This window comes from Heterocephalus glaber, unplaced genomic scaffold (assembly GCF_053883595.1).
Source record: "Heterocephalus glaber isolate CG9 unplaced genomic scaffold, H.glaber_assembly_v1.0 deba00000594, whole genome shotgun sequence".
Classification (NCBI taxonomy): domain Eukaryota; kingdom Metazoa; phylum Chordata; class Mammalia; order Rodentia; family Bathyergidae; genus Heterocephalus; species Heterocephalus glaber.
The window spans coordinates 23,249,266-23,269,617 of NW_028258151.1; the positions used below are offsets into that span (position 1 = coordinate 23,249,266).

The 20,352-nt window shown below is 41.3% G+C and overlaps 1 protein-coding gene and 1 pseudogene across 1 annotated transcript in view; both read left to right on the plus strand.

Moving 5' to 3' along the window:
• Positions 1 to 242: 242 nt before the first annotated feature.
• LOC101707960 (pre-mRNA-splicing factor SPF27 pseudogene) lies at positions 243 to 2,260 on the plus strand (annotated as a pseudogene).
• Positions 2,261 to 2,613: 353 nt separating this feature from the next.
• Cat (catalase) overlaps positions 2,614 to 20,352 on the plus strand; it is a 34,549-nt gene continuing 16,810 nt past the window's right edge. Inside the window, exons 1-8 of the mRNA XM_004852060.4 lie at positions 2,614 to 2,779; positions 14,002 to 14,173; positions 15,207 to 15,317; positions 16,286 to 16,416; positions 17,071 to 17,175; positions 17,781 to 17,906; positions 18,413 to 18,604; positions 19,032 to 19,184. Coding sequence (XP_004852117.1) covers positions 2,714 to 2,779; positions 14,002 to 14,173; positions 15,207 to 15,317; positions 16,286 to 16,416; positions 17,071 to 17,175; positions 17,781 to 17,906; positions 18,413 to 18,604; positions 19,032 to 19,184 — 1,056 coding nt within the window. The 5' untranslated portion in view covers positions 2,614 to 2,713. The remainder of the gene's footprint in view (positions 2,780 to 14,001; positions 14,174 to 15,206; positions 15,318 to 16,285; positions 16,417 to 17,070; positions 17,176 to 17,780; positions 17,907 to 18,412; positions 18,605 to 19,031; positions 19,185 to 20,352) is intronic.

The following is a 20,352-nucleotide window of genomic DNA, read 5'->3' on the forward strand; positions in this document are numbered from 1 at the left end:
AATTAAATTATAACCATAAAGTGAATGAGTAGAAGTTCTAGCTATGTAGCTAGTACAAGTTCCTAGTCATTACTTGTAAATACACACTTTATTTTAAAATACAAGCTATGACAAGATCAGAAACCAGTTTTGTTTCTCTGGGAATAATTCCTTAGAAATCTAATCCAACAAAATGGAAGAAAGAAAAAGAAGGAAGAGGAGGAGGGGGAGGAAATGGAGGAAGATGGAGGTGGAGGAGGAGGAGGAGGTGAAGAAGGGGAAAAGGGGAAGAAGGTGATAAAGAAGAAAAACCCAAACAATAAAATAGTACAAGGTTCATTGCAAAGAACAAAGTTTAACATGTGACTTGAGCTCTTTTTTTATGTACTTTGTTGATAATTATCCCAGCTAAGGAAGAAATGACTTGTTTGATTCTTGCAGCCTTTACTTCTTCCACATGCCATGGGCTCTGGACATGTACAAACAAGGCTAGAATCTTGGCTCTATCCCTTAAAAATTGTGTAAATTTGGGCAAGTTGTTTATATAACTTCCCTATATCTCAGTTTCCTCATCTGTAAATGGAAGATAATACTATTGCCTAACTTATCCTGTTAGATAAGCAAATATATTCAAAATGCTTCAAACAATCCCTGATGCATAGTAAGTGCTCAATAAATTCTAGATGTGGCAATCCAGTTCTTATGGATTTTACAGTCTAGTGGCCACACAGACACAGTGGGTAGCAAAAGACATCCAACAGGCAGGCGGGAGTGCGTTCTGTGCCATGGCAGCCATGGGGTTGGTGGCTGGAGAGGTAGTGGTGGATGCGCTGCTGTATTTTGATCAAGGCTATGAGGCACCAGGCATGCGGGAAGCCGCTGCGGCTCTGGTAGAGGAAGAAACTCGCAGATACCGACCTACCAAGAACTACCTGAGCTACTTAACAGTCCCGGATTATTCTGCTTTCTAAACTGACATAATGAGAAATGAATTTGAAAGACTGGCTGCTCAACAACCAATTGAATTGCTCAGTATGAAGTGGTATGAGCTTCCAGCCCCTTCGTCAGGTCAGAAAAATGACATTACTGATGGCAAGAATGTGTAAATAATTCTATGGCCCAATTAGAGCACCAAGTAGTACGAACTGAGAATCTGGAGCTAATGTCACAGCATGGATGTAATGCCTGGAGAGTATATAACGAAAATTTAGTTCACATGATTGAACATGCACAAAAAGAGCTTCAGAAGTTAAGGAAACATATTCAAGATTTAAACTGGCAGCGGAAAAACATGCAACTCACAGCTGGATCTAAATTGAGAGAAATGGAGTCAAATTGGGTGTCCCCGGTCAGTAAGAATTACGACATTGAATGGACTATTGTGCAACTAGAAAATGAAATCTATCAAATTAAGCAGCAACAGGGAGAAGCAAACAAAGAAAACATCCGGCAAGACTTCTGAAAAGACTAACTTGCTGAGTAGGAAGGAAGAAAAGTTGGGCTCTTACAAACATCAGCCATCTAAACTGTCCCTGAACTATGAAGGAGAACAGCCTCTCACAAAAACCATTAGTGGGTAAATGTTTAGAAACCATAATGTATGGATTATTATAATAATTGTATCGAGAATCTTTGTGAAATAAAGGTTATCAACTTGGTATTTTTATAGCTAAAAAAAAAAAAAGACATTCAACAAATTACACAGGCCACAGCTTCTTCTTTTGGTACCAGGGATCCAACTCGGGACCTTGGGCTTGTGAGGCAGGCAGCAGAACCACTGAGCTAAATCCCCAGCTCAAAGTCATAGCTTCTTTACAACTGTGCTAAGTGTAACAGGAAAAATGCAAGGTGATTGCTGGGGATAAGCTTTTTCACAATTCTTACTCTTCTGGGAGAAAAACTGGGGGGAAGTATATCCCTGCTCTGAAGAAGCCCATTTTGGCACAGGGGATAGGAGTGGAAGGCATTTTTCCAGTCCTTGTCTCTCCATGTAAGGTATTTCCTTCTGATAAAGGTGGAAATCCATACCTATCTGGAGTAAGATAACAGTTCAGAACGCTTTTATATTAAATAATTATTCTAGTAGCCTGGTAAGTGGTAACCCATGATTTATAAAAAGAGAGAAAAAAAAAGAAAGAAGGAAAGAAAAATGCAAGCATCCTTTAGTAGCAAATACTTATAAGTTGGGTAAGGCACAACTTAATTTTGAACAGAAGGAAAAAGAAGATGCGTCACGCAATGCATCAACTCCCTACGACGAATGTAGTTATCATGTACTGGAAATATGTACTAATAGAAATTTAAAAATAAATTTTAAAAGGTATAAAATTAGAACAACTGATTGAGAAAGTCAAGCTGAAGACAAAATAAAAGTGAATAATACAATGAAAATTGAGCACATAAATTTTGCATAGAGGAATTCACCAGGACCTCGGGCGCTAAGGGCTGAGGGAGGCCGGCGGCGGGCGCCCACCTGTCGGGTCGCCCCCTTCACCCCCCTCCCGAGTCTCGCCCCATCCCTGGGGTCCGCCTCCCTGCCAGAGCCCCCTCTCCTCACCCTCCAATCGCATCCCGCTTAGCTGTCCTGCGGCCAATCAGGAGGCAGGTTTCCCGAGGGAGGGGGCGGAGGGCGGTGCTGATTGGCAGAGGTTGATGTAGCCTATTTCGGCCTCCGGGCCATAGACGCAATCGTCCGCGGAGAGTGGAGGCGCGCGAGCCGAGGTCGTCGGACACCATGGCGGACAGCCGGGATCCAGCCAGCGACCAGATGAAGCTGTGGAAGGAGCAGCGGGCTGCGCAGGTACAGCCTGTGCCCTCCCAGCCGGCCGGAAGCGGGGCGGCGGCGAGTAACGGCCCGGTGTCCCCGGCCCGCGGAGTCCCCGAGCCGCGTCCCGGGCTGTACCACCGGGGCGGCGGCGGGGCTGCCTGTGTGGCGCCGGACGGTCGCATTCACGGCGGGGGGGGGGGGGGGCTGTTCCGGCGCGGCCTGCAGGAGTTGTTGCTGGACTCTGTCTTGGCTCGGGAGGTTGGCTTCCAATTTTGCACTTGTGCCAGCTGGGACAGAGGTCACAGCTTGAGGGCGGGATGGAGACGAAGGGGCGAAGAGGCGGAGAGCTGCAGCTCCGAGAAAAGGAAGTGAGGGGCGAGAGGGACCAGGCTGTAGCCTTAACCTTCCTGTCTTCGGGTTTGTGGGTTCCCGGGGACGCTGTTTAATAATCTCGATGTCCCCAGCCACGATCAGCGGTGACACCTGTAGTAGCATAGCATTAAATCCCTAAATAAAAATAATTGTAAAATCCATTGTTTGATTATATACGTCAGGCCTAGCATTTCTGAGCTGGCAGCGACTGACAGCAGGGACTAATTATTGGGCTGTATTCTATGAGTGCCTGCATGTGCTAGGCACCGCTGGCCCCGGTTTATAATTGGAATAAGGCAAGACCCACGCCTTGAGAAGCCCAGAGCCTAGCCTGGGACACAAGCCATATAAACAGATGATTATCGGTCCCGTGCAAGGCTCTAGAACAGGTTACCTGTATAGGTCAAAGGGCGCAACCGAGTTGGCGGCGAGGCTCCCCAAAGCAAGTGACATCCGAAAGAACCTTTAAAAACGAGGGGGGTTTCAGCCCAAGGTGGTTAGGGAGGCATTCCTGGCCCTTGCCCAAGGGTGCAGAGTCTCAAAGGGCATCTTTGAGGGGTGGGATTAGATGAGCCTGCATCTGATTGGAGCCTTCTTTGGCAGATGGGGCCATAATGTCCTGTGTGGTTCCCATGGAAGCTGGTTAATGTGGCAGAGAGAGGTCTAGAGCCTGCTTTGCCTGGTCCTGTCCAGTGGTGTTTTCTCAAAACTGCCAATGTTGGTGACTGGGGGATTGGTGGGCTGTGCTCAGGGATGGCGTTAGTAGTTCCCTGGGTGTGAGAAGGCTGCCAGGCTCCTTTAGGCTCTTGGTCCATCCTTTGTTTTAGACCACCAGGACAGTTCAGTTTTTCATAAGTTCTTACAGCGAACCCAAGAAATTTAGACTTAATCAAGGACATGCAGCTGGTTGGTACAGAGTCAAGATTAGAACTGAGTTTCTTGGGGCCAGAACTGGCTGCCTGCCTGGTGGCTGTTAAATCCTGATTCACACCCAAGTTTTCATGAATACTTGGTGAATTGAGAAAAATATGGACAATGCAGTGACATTTTTATGAACCAAAAAGTATATGCATTTCCAGAGGACTCACCTTTATTCTGAGAAGACGAGCTTGCAATTCGTTTGGGACGATCAGTAACTATTGTTGAATCATTAAGTCCCTGCTGTTGATTTCCCTGAGGTAGATGCCCATGTGAGAAACAGCTAGCCCAGAAAGTACCTCTGTAATTGGGGTTTGAAATACTGCCATCTCCTTTGCCCATGATATCTCAGTGCACTGTCTACACCATCCTGAGTGGCAGTTACATTAATCTCTTGTTTTTCGGTTTTTGATACTCTGAGTGAAAATTGCTTTTTTTTTTTTGGTGGGGGGAGGTGACCCCTTTACCCTTCAAAAGGAATTTTGCACATGCCACATAGCTTATATAATTTTCAAATACTTTATTATGAACAATTCAGACATTCAGAAAAGTTGAAAGAATTGTACAGGGCATACATATATATATATATATATATATATATATATATATATATATATAAAATCTAGAGTCTGCAATTAACATTTTGCTGTATGTCTTTTGAAACCAAGATATTTCATCTGTTCATCCCTGAATATATTCAGTAATGATTAATTTTTTAATGCATCTCAGAGTAAATTGGAGACATTAGTATACTTTATCCATAAATGTTGAGCATGCAAACTAAGAGATCAATATGCATTTATGTTTTTAAGGTGATATTTCTGTCTTTTTTAAAGGTGATTTTTCTATATAGTAAAATACCCAAATTTCTATATAGTGAAATACCCATACTTCTCCATGAGTTTCAATAGATATATAGACCATTAAATTCTAAACCCTTACCAAGATATGGAAGATAATCATTTCCTCATATTGTTTTTTAGTAATTCCCTGCAAATTCCTGAAATATCACCCCAGGAACCATTGTTTTGAATTTTTTGCACTTTTTATTTTTTCAAAAGATTTCTTTCATTCAGCAAAAATGTTTTAAGATTCATTCATATTGTTGTATATATCAGGGTTTGTTCTTTTTATTCCCGTGTAGTACTGCATTATATGAATATAATTACATTTGTTTATCTTGTTGATGAATAAGCCATTTCTAGTTTTTTGCTATTATGAATAAAATTGTTATGAAAATTATTATTCCAGTCTTTTTATGCTCCCTTGCTTTCAATTTTCTTAAGCAAATGCCCAGGCGTGGATTTACTGGGTCATAGGGTAAGTGAATGTTTTTTGAGAAACTGCCTAGCATATCCCAAAGTGGTGATACCATTTTATGCTGTCATCAACAGTGTATGGGAGCTCGAGTTGCTCCATATCTTACCGACTTTTGGTGTAGTCAGTCTTTTAATTTTAGTCATTCTTGTGGTAAGGAGGTCATGGCTCCCTGTAGTTTTAATTTGCATTGCTCTGATGACTAAGGATTCTGGGCCCCTTTTCACGTGCTTATTGATCATTGGTGCATGTTCCTCAGGAGTAACTGTGAACACATCTTTTCTTCTTTTAAAAATTGGATTGTTTTTCTTTTTATCGTTGATCCATAGCCCATATTTTAAGTTAAATAATCTGTGGAGTAAGTGTTGTAATGCTAGAGCCCAACATGTAATGATGTGAACACAGAAATTTCTCATACATAATGGCCCAAAGTGGTCCGAGTTTGAAGTGGAGTGAGTGAATAGTTCACTTCCCACAGTATTGAGGGCCCTAGACTCCCTTTGGTCAACACATGGCTTTTTTTTTCTGGTACCGGGGATTGAATTCAGGACCTTGCCCTCATGAGGCAGGCGGTGGAACCACTGAGCTAAATCCCCGACCCCAACATGTGGCTTTTAAGGTGCTAGAAGCATTTCTCTGCCACCACAGAATAGTTAAGTGCACAGAGGAGATACTCTGGAGGTGTAGGGACCGGGTCACTACCACTCCACTCACATTCCCTTGGCTAGAACTCCCTTACAGGCCACACCTGTCATCGGCCCGTGTGCAGGAAGCCAACTCCACTATATTGTCTAAAGCCTACGTCCCACATTTGATGAAAATTTCCAACCATTTTCTCATGATGTGGCAATGAGCTGACAGATGTGATCTCCTTTGAAATAACATGTCCTTTTTACATTGTCATTAAGATATCCTTTATTTTGATTTTGTGCAGGATTTTGAGAGATTTACATTTTGACCCTTAGGAAGACACTCTGCTGACTCCTCCCTACAGAGCCTCATGCAGAATGCCAAGCTGGGTGGATCCTTTTTTAGCACCAGGGTGTCCAAATGTGCAAGCGATTTATTTATTAGGCGTTTCTCCCTGTGGCCAGATGTTATTGCTGACAAGTGAACTGGGAGCTCTAAAAACATTAATAGCTGAGCATATCAAATGATGCCATAGGCATGACTTGGATCCACCTAAAAGCCTTCATCTGTCTTCATTTCAAAGTACTGATGGGAGGAAGACAGTCCTACAGATGTCCCCAGGCTCTTTGAACAGAATTTAAATGGGAACTTCGGTGCTCACTGCTTAGAATGCATGGGCTCTTCCTCTGGGATAGGTCACCATAACAAGTGGCCCCATCCTATCTGATCACAATGGAGAATCTGAACACTTCAAGCCTTACCTTTTATATAGTTAGTAACTTGGGAGGGGAGAGAGTGGGTCTTTACCTGTCCACTCCTGGCAGTGCGTTGTCTGCATGTGTAAGCATGATGATAAATGTGTTGCTGTTACACTGCCAACATTTGGGATGGAAAGAGAATTTTTTTATTTCCGTTTTTATTTCCATGGGAAACACCTAGGAGTGGAATGGCTATGTCAGAGTATGAAAGCAGGAGGGACATTATGAAAGAGGAGTTGAAATTGCTAAGCTTTCATTTCTACTTCTTAGCCAATATCTAAACTGTTCTATTTTTTTTCCTCTTGGCAAAAAAGGAGAGGCTGATTGCAAAATGTAAAAGAAGCAAATATTAATTCATGCCTATTTTCTCCATTTTGTTCTTAATTTTTTAAGTACTATGACTATTGGAGCTCCTAACACAAAGGGTAAAGGAATCTTTTTCATATATGCGGCAAATATCCTTCATGTTTTGAGTTGATGTCTACAAATTCTCCCTCTGTTCTCTGCCTTTTCTCTGAGAGTGAAAGGCAAAACTAAGTCTTGGGGCTACCAAGCTTACATAAAACAGTTTTGGCCGAATAACTGTTATACTGTGTATTTTAAAGGTTTTGCTTCCTGTAGGATTATTCTAAATGTTTTGAGTTGAAAACTAGTAGCAATGTTTTGATCATTTGTGGTTAGAGACATTGTAGCAGTAAAGTGAACGACTTGGCAATTCACCAAGAAGCAATGAAAAGAAAATAGCAACTATTGAAACATGTTTACTTTAGTATAAAATAATAGATCAGGGCCTTGCTTGGAAAACAATGTTTCTGAGTTGGATGAGGGGGAGGAGCTGCATTTAGTCTGTGCTTAAAGGTCCAGCTCTGTGAGCTTGGAGCCTGACATTTATTCTCTTCCTTGTAAAACTGTTACTTTATTTTTTCCTGGAATTAAAACTACCTACTGGTTCTCTTCCCAGGAACTCTTGGAATCAGTTTTCATCTTCTTCTGCCCTTTTCTCTCCCTGTTCCCATGCAGTTTAACACCAAGAACAGGCATTCGTTTTGCCTTGTGTGTCGGTGTTAGGCTGTTAGCCTAGGGCCTGTGACAGGCTGTGGAGTTGCTTTGGTCAAACCCAACAGCAGCAGCAACAACAAATACTAAAGCTGGAGGTTTATGGAGAGGGGATCTTGTGCATGATAACTCGAGCTATTCATAAAGACTACTGAGCCACAACCTTGTACAAAGGCCACTGTAACTGCCTTAGTTACTTTTCTCTCTGTGCTGAGACTAAATACCTGACACCCAAAGTTAAAGGGAAAAAGCTTTATTTGGCTCACAGTTCATAGAGATTTCAGTCTATAATCAGCTGGCTCCAAGGCAGGATGGCAGAGGTGTAACAGTTCATGGCGGTGGAAGCAGCAAAAGTAAAAGCAACAAGTGGCCTTAACAGTGCCTTTCTGCTCCTTTTGTCTTATTCAGACTACTGAAATTAGGGCAGTGCCAAACCAGTCACTCGAATGTAGTGGTTTAGTAACCACATGCTCTTAATTCTATCATCACACACTCTAGATTCAGCCACCTATGACCAGATGAGGCTTTGGGGGGACATCGAGGACCCAAACCATAACATTGCAACCTTATGTAAAAGTTACAACAAGGACATCTGTTGGTGACCTGTCTCTTCCACCTTAGAGTGGTGCTATCCTTGTTATTAATCCTTGAACATACTTGTTGTTAATCCTTATAGTGAAGGATTATTGTTTGCAAAAAACCTATGTAACTCTTCATTTTGGCCTTGAAACTTACCCTTTACCCTGTCTCTTTGGAATACATTGTGGTTTTCATGATAGCTGTGTTCCATGTTGAGTGCTCCGTGCTTATTCCCAAATAAACATCGGTATTCTTCAGAGTCTGTCTGTCTTTCTGTTTAGATTTAGGCTGACAGGCCACAGAGGCTGCAGATCCAGTAGCAGTTAGCATGCTGTGGAGATGGCTTTCAGTACCCTTGAATTCCAACAGTATCTTTATGTTCTTTATCAAGAATACAGTTTTATTTTTCCTTAGCCTTCTACATTTCACTTTTTCTATTTAATAGTTCATTAACACTTTACTTCTTGAGTATTAAGTACCTTAGGTGATGTGTTTATGATAATTTAGGCAATGAGAAGTAAAGAAAATTGAAAACTAATTATTGTCAGTTAAGTTTAGAATTTCCAGTCCATCTTGATTTACCACCAAGGTCCCTGCTGGCTTGAGCAGGATGCAGTCAGATTACAAGGTATAAAGGTGGGTCCCTGCGATATAATCTTAGCCTATGACCCAGAAAGCATAGCTTTCTATCTTGAAGGAAACTGGAATAATTTTCTAGTGTTGTAAATTCATTTATTTATTTTCTGCTTGAGAAATCCCCCAGAGTGGTGTGGGGGACCTTCTGACACTTACAATGCTTTAAGATTGACAAATAAAGAGCACATCAGATTGAATCCAGAATTTGAGATGGAACAGCCTATGGGAAGGTAGGGTTTTCCACCTTTTCTAGTGATAATAACCCCTCTGGGCAAGAGCCAACATTAATCCCCAGGTCCCTTGCCTAGTGTATATTTTGTGTACAGTGCTGAACTGCTCTTGTCTTGATTAAATGTGTTAATATAGGAAAAGCATACAACCCAGCACATAAAATGTGTGCAGAGCACTTTAGTTGGGGTTTTCAAAGAACAAATATGATGCTATGCTTAATAATTTGGGCTCTTGAGCTAGTCTCCCTGGGTTCAAATTCTGATTCGGCTCCTTTCTAGGTATGTGAGACAGAGGAAGTTATATAACCTCTCTGTGCCTCAGCTTCCTTTTCTTGTTTTAAAGTGAGGATAATAACAGTACTTACTTCAGAGAGGTATTGAGTGGCTTAAATGTCTTTACCTGAGGAAGGAGTTAGAACAACATCCCCAGTTCAAGCTGTTATTGGGTAGTGGGTCTAATATGTGACACCCCCTTCTCCTAGCCCCCATATTCAAGCTGAGAGAGAAACATGGAATCAAAATACTACTTTTATTGCAGGTAGAGGCTTGATTGGGAAATGTGGCTTGGAGTTTCAGCCCAGTGGGTTCCCTGAAACTGTATCCCTGAGTTGAGTTTAGTCCCTGCATTTAGGCAGCTCTGGGGGTGAGCAGCCCCCCACCCCTGACCCCGGGTGGAGCAGGGAGAATTGTGCTGCCTGCAGTTGTTGACTTCCAGAGAAAGCTGGGTCCCCAAACACATCTGGGTCCTTTTCCCCATCTGCTTGGTCAGAGGAGGCTCTCTTTCCCTGGGAGCAAGGTGGGGAGGCAGGAATCCTGGCCCTCTGGGGGATGCTCCTCCCAAACTCTCTCCAGCAAAAATGTAAAAATGCAAATAGCTTCCTCTGAACCCAGCAAATATTCTTCTTCCCATTTGTATTTTTTTCCCTATTATTTTCTTATAGACTTAAGAAATTCAGGGCTCAGGACAGTCTGGCTTCCAATACATGGTGTGCACATTGTAGGCACCTGAATCTTTGTTCAACAAATGTAGTGTTAGGCAGTTATTTACTAGAGAGTGTTAGGTACCTTCTGTATTGGTCCCCGAGAACAAAAAGCTGTCATTACACTCCTTTGGGACTGATAGGGACAATCTGTGTCACCAGTCTTTCAGTTAAAGAGGGGGAAAGCAGGTGTAAGGTCTGGAAACTTCTGTGAGCAAGAAGAACTGATGAAGTGGAGAAGCTGTGTTAATAAAGTACTTCAACAGAGAAAGCCAACCATGCTCCTCCTATGAAAATTTCTTCATTGTTGTGTTAGCTCCAGCTAACAGAAGCTTATAAAATAGCAAAGCCCAAATGGAATTTTATTTATAACTCACTTCTAATCATAGTGCTAGCTTTTAGCCAAGCCAATTACTACAGTAGTTATCATAACAACTTTGTCTAAGGGTGATCAGAATTTGAAGTTATAAATTTAAAAAGTAGAGGGCAGATGCTAGGGAGAGACAGGGTGTTGCTGCTTCCTCCCCTGTTTAGAAAGAATCTTTCTTGGCCATTTCATACTAGTCTATAGTTTAGTTATTTGCACATCAAATCCACAGGCATTTGTTGTGCATTTTGTTGATATGTTGAACATCATGTTAGGTATCAGGGATATAAATTTAAAACAAGTACTCTGTCTAGAGAGGAAAGACAGTGAAATAGGGAATTGTAATATTTTGTTCTATGGGGCCTCAAAAGGGCCTGGAGGGTGGTGTAGGGTGGGGCAGGGAGTGGCAGGGGAGAGGGCGAGGTGGATGTCATGGGCCACTAGCAGCCAGGAAGATGTCAGCATGTTAACCCATTCCAATGCTGCTTTTCCCGAGAGAGCTTCTTGAAATTGTCCAGCAACATAAAAGGTTTCTCTCTCTCTTTAAAAAAATTCCAGTTGTAAAGTGATCTTTAGCTGAATAATAATAAAAGAAGAATAATGTTCACAAGTGGGAGGGAATCTCGCTGCCCATCCCTTCTCTGTAAAGCGACCTAAGCTCTCTGAGATGACACAGGGTCATCTCGTTTGTCTCATAGGATTATTGAGAGTCTTAAGAGAGATAACTTGTGTGGGTCATTCCCCAGACCTGCCCTCTTCTTTTATTTAGTAAATCTTCATTGCATTATTTTCATCTCAATAAATATACTGCCCCCTGCACCTCTCTTCCTATGAATGATTCATTCTTTAGTTTAGGTCACCTGGTCTTATCTAAAGGTGCCCTGTACATCTCCTAAAGTTGGGCACCTTTCCCTTTCCAGTCTTTGCCCACTGCCCTCTTTTCTGTGCTGCTGACTATTGTAGCTTTCCCTATTTTACTCATTTTGAAGATAAATTGCATATATACGAGCTTGTGTGAAGAAAGCTGTCATAAGTGAGGATGACTGATGTATCAGAGCGGGGAAGTGGAACAGATTCTGAATGCTGTGTAGGTAATTGAAAAACCCAGGTTTCACTTCTTGACAGGGCCGTTGATAGGGCCATTGTTATTCCTGCAGTGGGCAGGAGGCAGGACCAATAGTGATGTGATCCCAGTATTCTTATTGTAGGATTCCCCGATTCAGTGTCCTCAGGCAAGACCATCTGTGCTTTAGGCTTTTGTTTGTTTATTCATTATCCAGCTTATTCTCCATCAGCCTTCTTTAGACATGGCTTTTATTCTTGATCATATCACCCTGACTCCATAACCAGGAGGAAACGTGATGTGGTCTCATCTCTTTCTTAGTGGCAGCTCTTTTCATTAGGGACACAAGCGTGTGTACATGACACTGATCTATTTAGTTTCCTTGCACTGAGCTCCTTGGTAACTGCTCTTGTACTCTTTTTTGTGGGAAGTCACCTTTATATTTTTTTAGACTCCCTTTAGACGTTTAGACTTGCTTATATTGTGAAAAGAGCACTTAAAGAATGGACAGGTTTATTTGGCCCCAGTTCACTTATTATTTATATTTGGATCAACCCAAAGCTCTACATCGGTGGTTCTAGCTCCTGACTTCATTTTGGAATTACTTAGGCCATAAAAATAACCCAAGCCTCCCCCAAGGCTCCCCCTGCTTTATCAGAAATCTCTAGGCATCCATCTCTCTGGGTGATTCTCAGGCACAGCCACAGCTGAAAACCAAGGCTTTAGGTTTAAACTAGAGGTGAAATTGTGCTCTTTTTCTTTTTGGATTCATTTTCTACTTTAAATTAAAAAAAAAAATCAGGTGAGATGTGTTAGCAATGACATGTATATCTTCAAAAGAGAGGTGTAATTAGGTAGTAACTGCTGCTTGAACCCTTAAATGTTCTGGGAATTTGGAAGTGCCTGCTGCTAGCTGGGAGCAGGGACATAGGTGGTGAGGTAAGAGTCTGGATGGAGGAGTATTTCTCTGTTGTGATTACTAGAAAAATCTAAAATGCTTCACTGCTTCTGCTATTAGGTGACTTTCTCATAGCCAGTAAAGTAGTATACACATGGTCCTGGTGGGGAGGTAGTTATTCTGTCCATTTTGCAGGTAGAAAATTGAGACTTACAAATAAATAACATCCCAGGAGCTGCATGGCTGATGATTAGCAGAGCTGGACATTTGGCCTACTCTCTTCTGCCAGCACTCTTGGTTTCTCCCTTCCACTGTGTTGGAATCACTCATTTTGATGTGAAAATAACTCTGGTGGACAAGGGAGATTTTCTAGGGACTGTGAGAGAACCTTGCTTATTAGTTTTGCAAATTCTAAGATCTCCTTTTTTCCAACAGCTTGTAGGACTTTCATAGTTTCTTTAAATGCCCTCTCCTCATCGTATTATCTTCAAGAGAAGAAGCAGGGTTAACTTTATTTTAATATTCAGGACAGAATGGATGTTACATATCCACTCTAGGTTTGTGGAAATACTAAGATGAGCCCTTTTCTTGGTATTGGCTTTCATCAGTAGGTTCTGTAGGATTGTTTTTCCAAGAGATTAAAAAACAAAACAAAACTAAGCCACAGCTACATCTCAAGATGAAGCCAAGAGCTACCTAGCATCATGTGAAGCTTAAAGAATATTGTCCCCACCCCAGAGAAGGGGCAGGTGACAAGCTTCTGATGTAACTGAAATTGGAGAGTTGGGTGGATCAAAAACAGCTCATTATTACAGTAAATTAACTCATCCCATTTCAGAAACATTTGATATCTTCAAAACATAATAAATACTATAATTTCTCTTGCCAGAAACAAGATATTTTCAGTGACAGTAAAAACCATTAACTTTGCTTTTAATTGACGAGAGATACTGCAAATAGCAAGGAGATACTCTTTGGGAAAGATGAATGCACTGTCCAGTACGGTACCCTTGAAATCCACAGCCTAACAGAGCGTTTGCATGCTCTGAGTGGAGCATTAGCCAGCATGGCTTTTCTGGACAGCCCATTGCTTTGACTTTAGACATTCGGTAGTAAACACTAATGACCTTTTCTGGGGCCCCGCTTTCTGAGGCTTCTTAAGCAGTCTGGCTCTCGCTAGAGTGGGAGTAGAGGCAATTGATAGGCTATTTAGCCCTTTCTGCTTGTAGAGCAAGTGTCTTAGCAGACATGTGTTGAGATTTGTCAAGGATTTCTGAAAGCTGACTGAATTTTTCAGGCAACAGCATGTATTGTATTTCAGTACCTTGGACACGGGAAATTGAAAAAGGCAGGAAATGTACCCTGTACAAAGTGAGGTACCCTCAGAATGTAAGCGAAGAGCTTGCTTATACTGACTCTTCTGCACTCTTCTTTGTTTTGTGTTCATGTAGAAACCCGATGTCCTGACCACGGGAGGTGGTAACCCAATAGGAGACAAGCTTAACATTATCACCGCAGGGCCCCGTGGGCCCCTTCTTGTTCAGGATGTGGTTTTCACTGATGAAATGGCTCACTTTGACCGAGAGAGGATTCCAGAGAGAGTTGTGCACGCTAAAGGAGCAGGTGAGAGCTAAGTTTATTTCTCATCAAAGGATCATTTCAGAACACCTTCGTCAAATTCATTTCCCAAAACGTTGGAGGACCTAAATCAAAGTGCCAAATCTCCATTCTTGTTGGGAGAAACAAAACAAAAAAATTCTACCAATAGAGGAATAAGTAATTAAGTGATGATCTTTTTTGGGGGAAGGTTGAACATTATATATAAAATAGGTCATTTAAAAAATAGTAATGTTTCATTTCTTTCATTGTGCAGTTTAGTGAAGGGATAAAAATATAGAAACTCAGATACAGAAAAATATGCTGTTAACTGCAACTAGATTTAAATGGTGCTCTTACTGGATGACAAACCAAATGAACTGCAAAACTGAGTGTAGTTGTGTTAGAGTGGTGGGTTTGTGGTGATTTTTTTCTCCCCCCTTATCCAGAACTTTTGTCTTAGTTTTATGATGGAAACAAAGGGCTAGAATGGTGTTTAAAAGAAAGCTAGGAAAAAGCTCCATTGAAAAGAAAGAAGAAAAGTTACTCACTTAGCCTGCTTCATTGGACTTCTAGTTAGGACTTCCTAATTTCTTCATGTCTTCTTCCTTGATAAAATTTCTTCCAGTTTTTTCTGCATCCTGTATCTTTTCCACTATGACTTGCTATGCTACTCCGTTTGTTGTTTGGTTTTCTGTTGTGTCTTTGTTACCTGCTGAACCTATTCTTTCCTTCCCTATATTTTCTTTTACTCTCCCCGCTTTTCCACTCTTTGTCTTCTAGGCACGCTGAGGTCCTGTGTCCTTGAGTCAACCTTGCCCAGCTACTCTCAGCCTCGCTCATCTGCCCTTCTTGACTCCAACTGTGCAGTGCTCAGTTGAGCACAAAATGATGGCTGGGCTTTCCATTTTACTCTTTTTATTTTGTTTTTGGACATCTCCCCTTCCCCCATCATAGTGAGCTCCCAGAAGGCTGGTGCTATACCATCAGCTTCTTTTGTCACCTGGTGAGGGCTTGTGTGGTGGTCTCCTGGTGAGGGTTTCTGTATCTTTCTCGTCAGGGGCCTTTGGCTACTTTGAGGTCACTCATGACATCACCAAGTACTCCAAGGCAAGAGTGTTTGAGCATATTGGAAAGAAGACACCCATTGCAGTTCGATTCTCCACTGTGGGTAAGTCAGTTTATTTGCATGACCGGGACTGCTTAATTCAAACTGTACCCTGTTTGGGGCACTTATAACTTAATTTTGAGAAAGACTTATTAGCAATTAGGAAACAAGCATATTGTTAGCAATTAGGAGACAAGCACATTCCAAAATTTTAGCAGGTTTTACAGTTAAAAACAAAAGTATTTGGAGACACGTAGGAAGTTACTTATATTTCTGTTTGTCAAAGGCTTCGGAAATCACCCTCATACAGGGGCCACTGCTGCAATTTTGTGACATGTGGAAAGAGCTTTCCACAAATGGTTGCCTCAAAGGGAAGTGTGGAGTTAGGGATCTTAGGCAATAATCGTGTAACAGGTGTCCTGTATTGAGAATTAAGTTTATCCCAACCATGGTTTGGTGCTTTACAGACATTAATCTGTAGATCGACTTTGCATTTCAGAAAGGCTAAGTGATTTTTCTTCTGCTATAGAGCTAGTATTATACCTTTCATAATGTAATGCAACGCATCACAATGCATGATTAATTTGGTTTTTATGTCAGACTTTGTGCATATTAACAATATTGTGGAATGTAAAAATAACAGATTAAGAATAAACCTATATTTAAACTCATTTCTTAAATTAGTCTCACAATTTTGACGACTCTCTCTGTGGTCACTGTTTTAATCTTCATAATTATTCTCTTGTTATTTTGATGGAGATTTTAATTACTTTCTTAGACATAGTTATGTTAAATGGGTAATATTTTTAGCTGTCATTATATATAGACTCTCTTATTAATCTCAATTAATTTTTTTGTTTGATTTATAGCCCAAATTAGCTGGTGGGTTGTAGAAATAATTCCCCAGGCATTTAAATCCATACTTTACTTCTAGGAAATGGATTGGAAAAGATAGAGCCTAATGTTTCTTTATGACTTTTGGCTGTAAGCACTCTGCCTTATGCTTATATTTTCCCATTTGAATCTTCTAGCTGGAGAGTCAGGCTCAGCTGACACAGTTCGTGATCCTCGTGGGTTTGCGGTGAAATTTTACACCGAAGATGGTAACTGGGATCTTGTTGGAAACAACACCCCCATTTTCTTCATCAGGGATGCCATACTGGTAGGTGATAGCTTGTGCTCTACAGATGTGGTTGATTTAAATTGATTTCAGGGCCGGGGATTTAGCTCAGTGGTTCCGTCGCCTGCTGCGCAAGCGCAAGGACCCGAGTTCGATCCCTGGTACCAAAAAAATAAATAAATAAACTGATTTCAGCTTCTATAGGTTGGCATTTGAGGATAACCCCTTGGAAAAGCAGAAGGAAGAGACTTTGAGTTGTCAGGATTGCCCTTTTACATATATTTTTCTGAATTTAATAACATTTCATAAGATCAAGTAAAATTCCCCTAGGTCTTGGATTTGGCATTTTGAGATTCATTGACTCGAAGTAAAGGATGTCAATACATGCGTTAGGTCAGCAGGAAGTATATATTTGTGTGCACATGTGTGCACATGTGTGTACATGTGTGTGTATTTTTTTCTTTAAAGAGATAATTTAGCTTTGAGTGTTTTTAAAATACTTTGGGGTGTCTTATGTACTAGTTTAATTTGCTGGGTAAATTTCACTTTAGCGTTTAACACTATAAAATTAAATGATTGTACTATTTGGAATTAGAATCCATAAGCAAGAGGTAATGTATCCTGTAAATTGCTATCATTCTTGTAAACTTAGTCTTTAAAAATTTCTCTCTCCTCCCTCTCTCTTTTTTCATTTAGTTTCCCTCCTTTATTCATAGCCAGAAGAGAAACCCTCAAACGCACCTGAAGGACCCCGACATGGTGTGGGACTTCTGGAGCCTGCGTCCCGAGTCCCTGCATCAGGTGGGGCCCTTTCCCTCGTCACTGCGTTGTAACATGTCCCCTGCCATGGAACTGGTACCTAGGCCTCATAATTGCTTCTCCAGTTTTGGCTATTTTATTCGGATTGGCTTCAGACTCTCTTTTTGGGATGCTTCCTCACATTTCTTGATCATGAAGAGTTTTATAATGACTGATTTTGTCTTTATTCATAGGCCTTTAGTGGTGATGCTCAATAGCTGGAAACATTGTCAATTGATAGTTAGCAATACTGAGGATTAAAATCTCTTAGTCCAAGGTAAAGCTATGTATTAGGGAAACGAAGGAAAAGTAGCACTAAACTATTTTCCTATTATAGTAAATTTTGAGTAACACTATAGCCTAGTTTTCAGATTTGTTTTAGCTTTCCTCATTGAATTTGGAATCATGATGATAATAATCTCTATGCCATCCTGCTTTAAAATTCTTCTGTTTATTGTTTTCTGTAATGAAATAATAATGGTAACTCTTCTCATGGGATTGGATGGATGTTCCATGTGATTAAGGGATTTTGGGGAAACATAGAGATGTCTTAGAAAGCTGAGATATTAAAGCTGAGATATTTTAGGCTTTCTGTTTCTGTTTCTTAGGTTTCTTTCTTGTTCAGTGATCGAGGGATTCCGGATGGACATCGGCACATGAATGGATATGGATCGCATACTTTCAAGCTGGTTAATGCAAAGGGAGAGGCAGTTTATTGCAAATTCCATTATAAGGTACATGTCGCCTTTGGGGCAGAGGGTGCCAGGCTCCTACATCCCACCTCTTCTTTTTCTCCTGAAGGACTGAGCAGAGATTAAGGGTTCTCCTTACTTCTCTGTTTCCCTACCCCAAGGATGGGCAAAACTGATCTGATTGACCAGCATTATGAGTGTTTTGTTGGCCACCACCCCAGGGAAAAAAAACTCTATGTAGTCTCTTTTAGACTCTTCTTTACATATGGCCAGTGGTAAGAGCACTTGGCTGCTGTCAACTGTTGAAGCTTCCTTCAGTTTTAAATATTTAATGTGCATATGGAATTTCCTTGACATTTAAAAGAATCGGGGGAAGCAAGTAAAATTTGTTGTTGATAAATTCTTTGATATCAGATTTGATCAACAGAAGCATTGCAAGAAAGCTCAGTCTTTGCTAGTGTTATTCATAATCCTTCGGTGAATTACTGATTAAATTTGGATGAGTTGGACAGTAAATTTCAGTTGAGCTTCTTTCTTTCATTCTGTAGACTGACCAGGGCATCAAAAACCTCTCTGTTGAAGAGGCAGCAAGACTTTCCCAGGAAGACCCCGACTATGGCCTCCGTGATCTTTTCAATGCCATTGCCAATGGCAACTTCCCAACCTGGACTTTTTACATCCAGGTCATGACATTTGATCAGGCGGAAACTTTTCCATTTAACCCATTTGATCTCACCAAGGTAAGTCAGCCACAACTGCATTGCTTTCTTCTCTAAGTCTCTTCTTAAAAGAGTTCACAGTGACAAGTGATGGTAGCACTTCCAGGTCTCCTGGCTTGTACGTGCCCGCCAGCATGTCACTTCTGTGCTGCTGCCCCGGAGCTTCACTGGGCTCATGTGGGTTCACCAAGGTGGCTCCAGGTATTGCTAGTGGCAGGAAACAGAATTCAAAAAACAAATGTACTTTTGCTCTGGGAAAAGGTCAATATTTACCATTTGCTATTGTGGAAGATTAAATTAATACATTGACCTGAAGTTCTGAATATGTTTTATTGGGCTCAGTATTATTTTTGCTGCTTGATTATATTTGAAAGTTGGTATTTTTCGGGGGACCTTTAATGTCTTTCACTTGGCTGACTGGTAATTGTGACCATGACACTGTTTTCAGATTTGGCCTCACAAGGACTACCCTCTTATCCCAGTTGGCAAACTGGTCTTGAACCGAAATCCAGTTAATTACTTTGCTGAGGTTGAACAGATAGCCTTTGACCCAAGCAACATGCCACCTGGCATTGAGCCCAGCCCTGACAAAATGCTTCAGGTAAGCCTGGGGGATTGCGATGTTCTGCACACACAAACACAACAACCACAGGTGACAATTCATTGTGATTTTTATGTGAAGAGTTAATTAGAATATTTACTGAAACCTAAACCTGAGTGCTTAGTTCCTTGTGGGCCTTATTGGGTTATAAGACCCTTAGAGGGACATTCCTTGAGATGACCAGTTATAAGTGAAGTTCCATAGAACCGTCCCTCCCTATGCGAAGACATGGATATTTAGTCTCTTAATTAAAAAAAGACGACATAATAGAAGTGCTGTAGGTATATGTAGAGTAACACACAATTTGTTCAGTTTATAGCTCATGGAGAGAATATAATTAATTGATTTTAACATCTTGGTGAGCGTAACTATCCTTTTGTTTTTTTGAGGCTTGGTCTTACTGTGTAGTTCAGGCTGGTCTTGAACTCACTTTGTAGCCCAGGCTGGCCTCAGACTTGCAGTGTTCCTCCTGCCTCAGCCTCATGAGTGCTGAGATTACAGGCATGTACCACCACAGCTTCCTCTATCCCTTTTCTTTTTTTTTTTTTTTTGGACCAGGGATTGAACTCAGGACCTTGGGCTTTCGAGACAGGCAGTGACACCACTGAGCTAAATCCCCGGCCCAGGGACTTTTTTTTTTTAATACTGGAGATTGAACCTAAGGCCTTCACACTAAGCTATATCCCCAGCCCTTCTTTAATTTTTTTATTTTGAGACAGAGACTCGCTAAGTTGTCCAGACTGAACTTGAACTTTCAGTCCTCCTTCAGTCTTCCAGAGGGTTGGGATTATAGGCATGCACCACTGTGCCTTGCTATAGGAACAATTTTTATGAACTAAGTTTATGCTGCCAGTGATTAAAGGTGGTGGATTAGTTTAATTACCTATCTTGCTGAAATTGCTAGGGATTCAGCATGTTTTAAGTTACATTTCAATATGCTGTTTCAAAAATATAGAGTGAAAATTCTACTTTGGACCAGAAATCAGTGGGAAAATAATAGGCTTAATAATTATTTGTAAACCAGTCTTCTGTGTGTTTGGACTACGAACATGAAACAAAGGCTCAGGTTATACCCAAGATGAGATCACAGTGCCTGAAGGTCAGCGCTTATGTAAGTTCTAGCTGCAGGGCAGGCGTCAGTGTCCACAGAGGACAAGCTAGGTTTCCC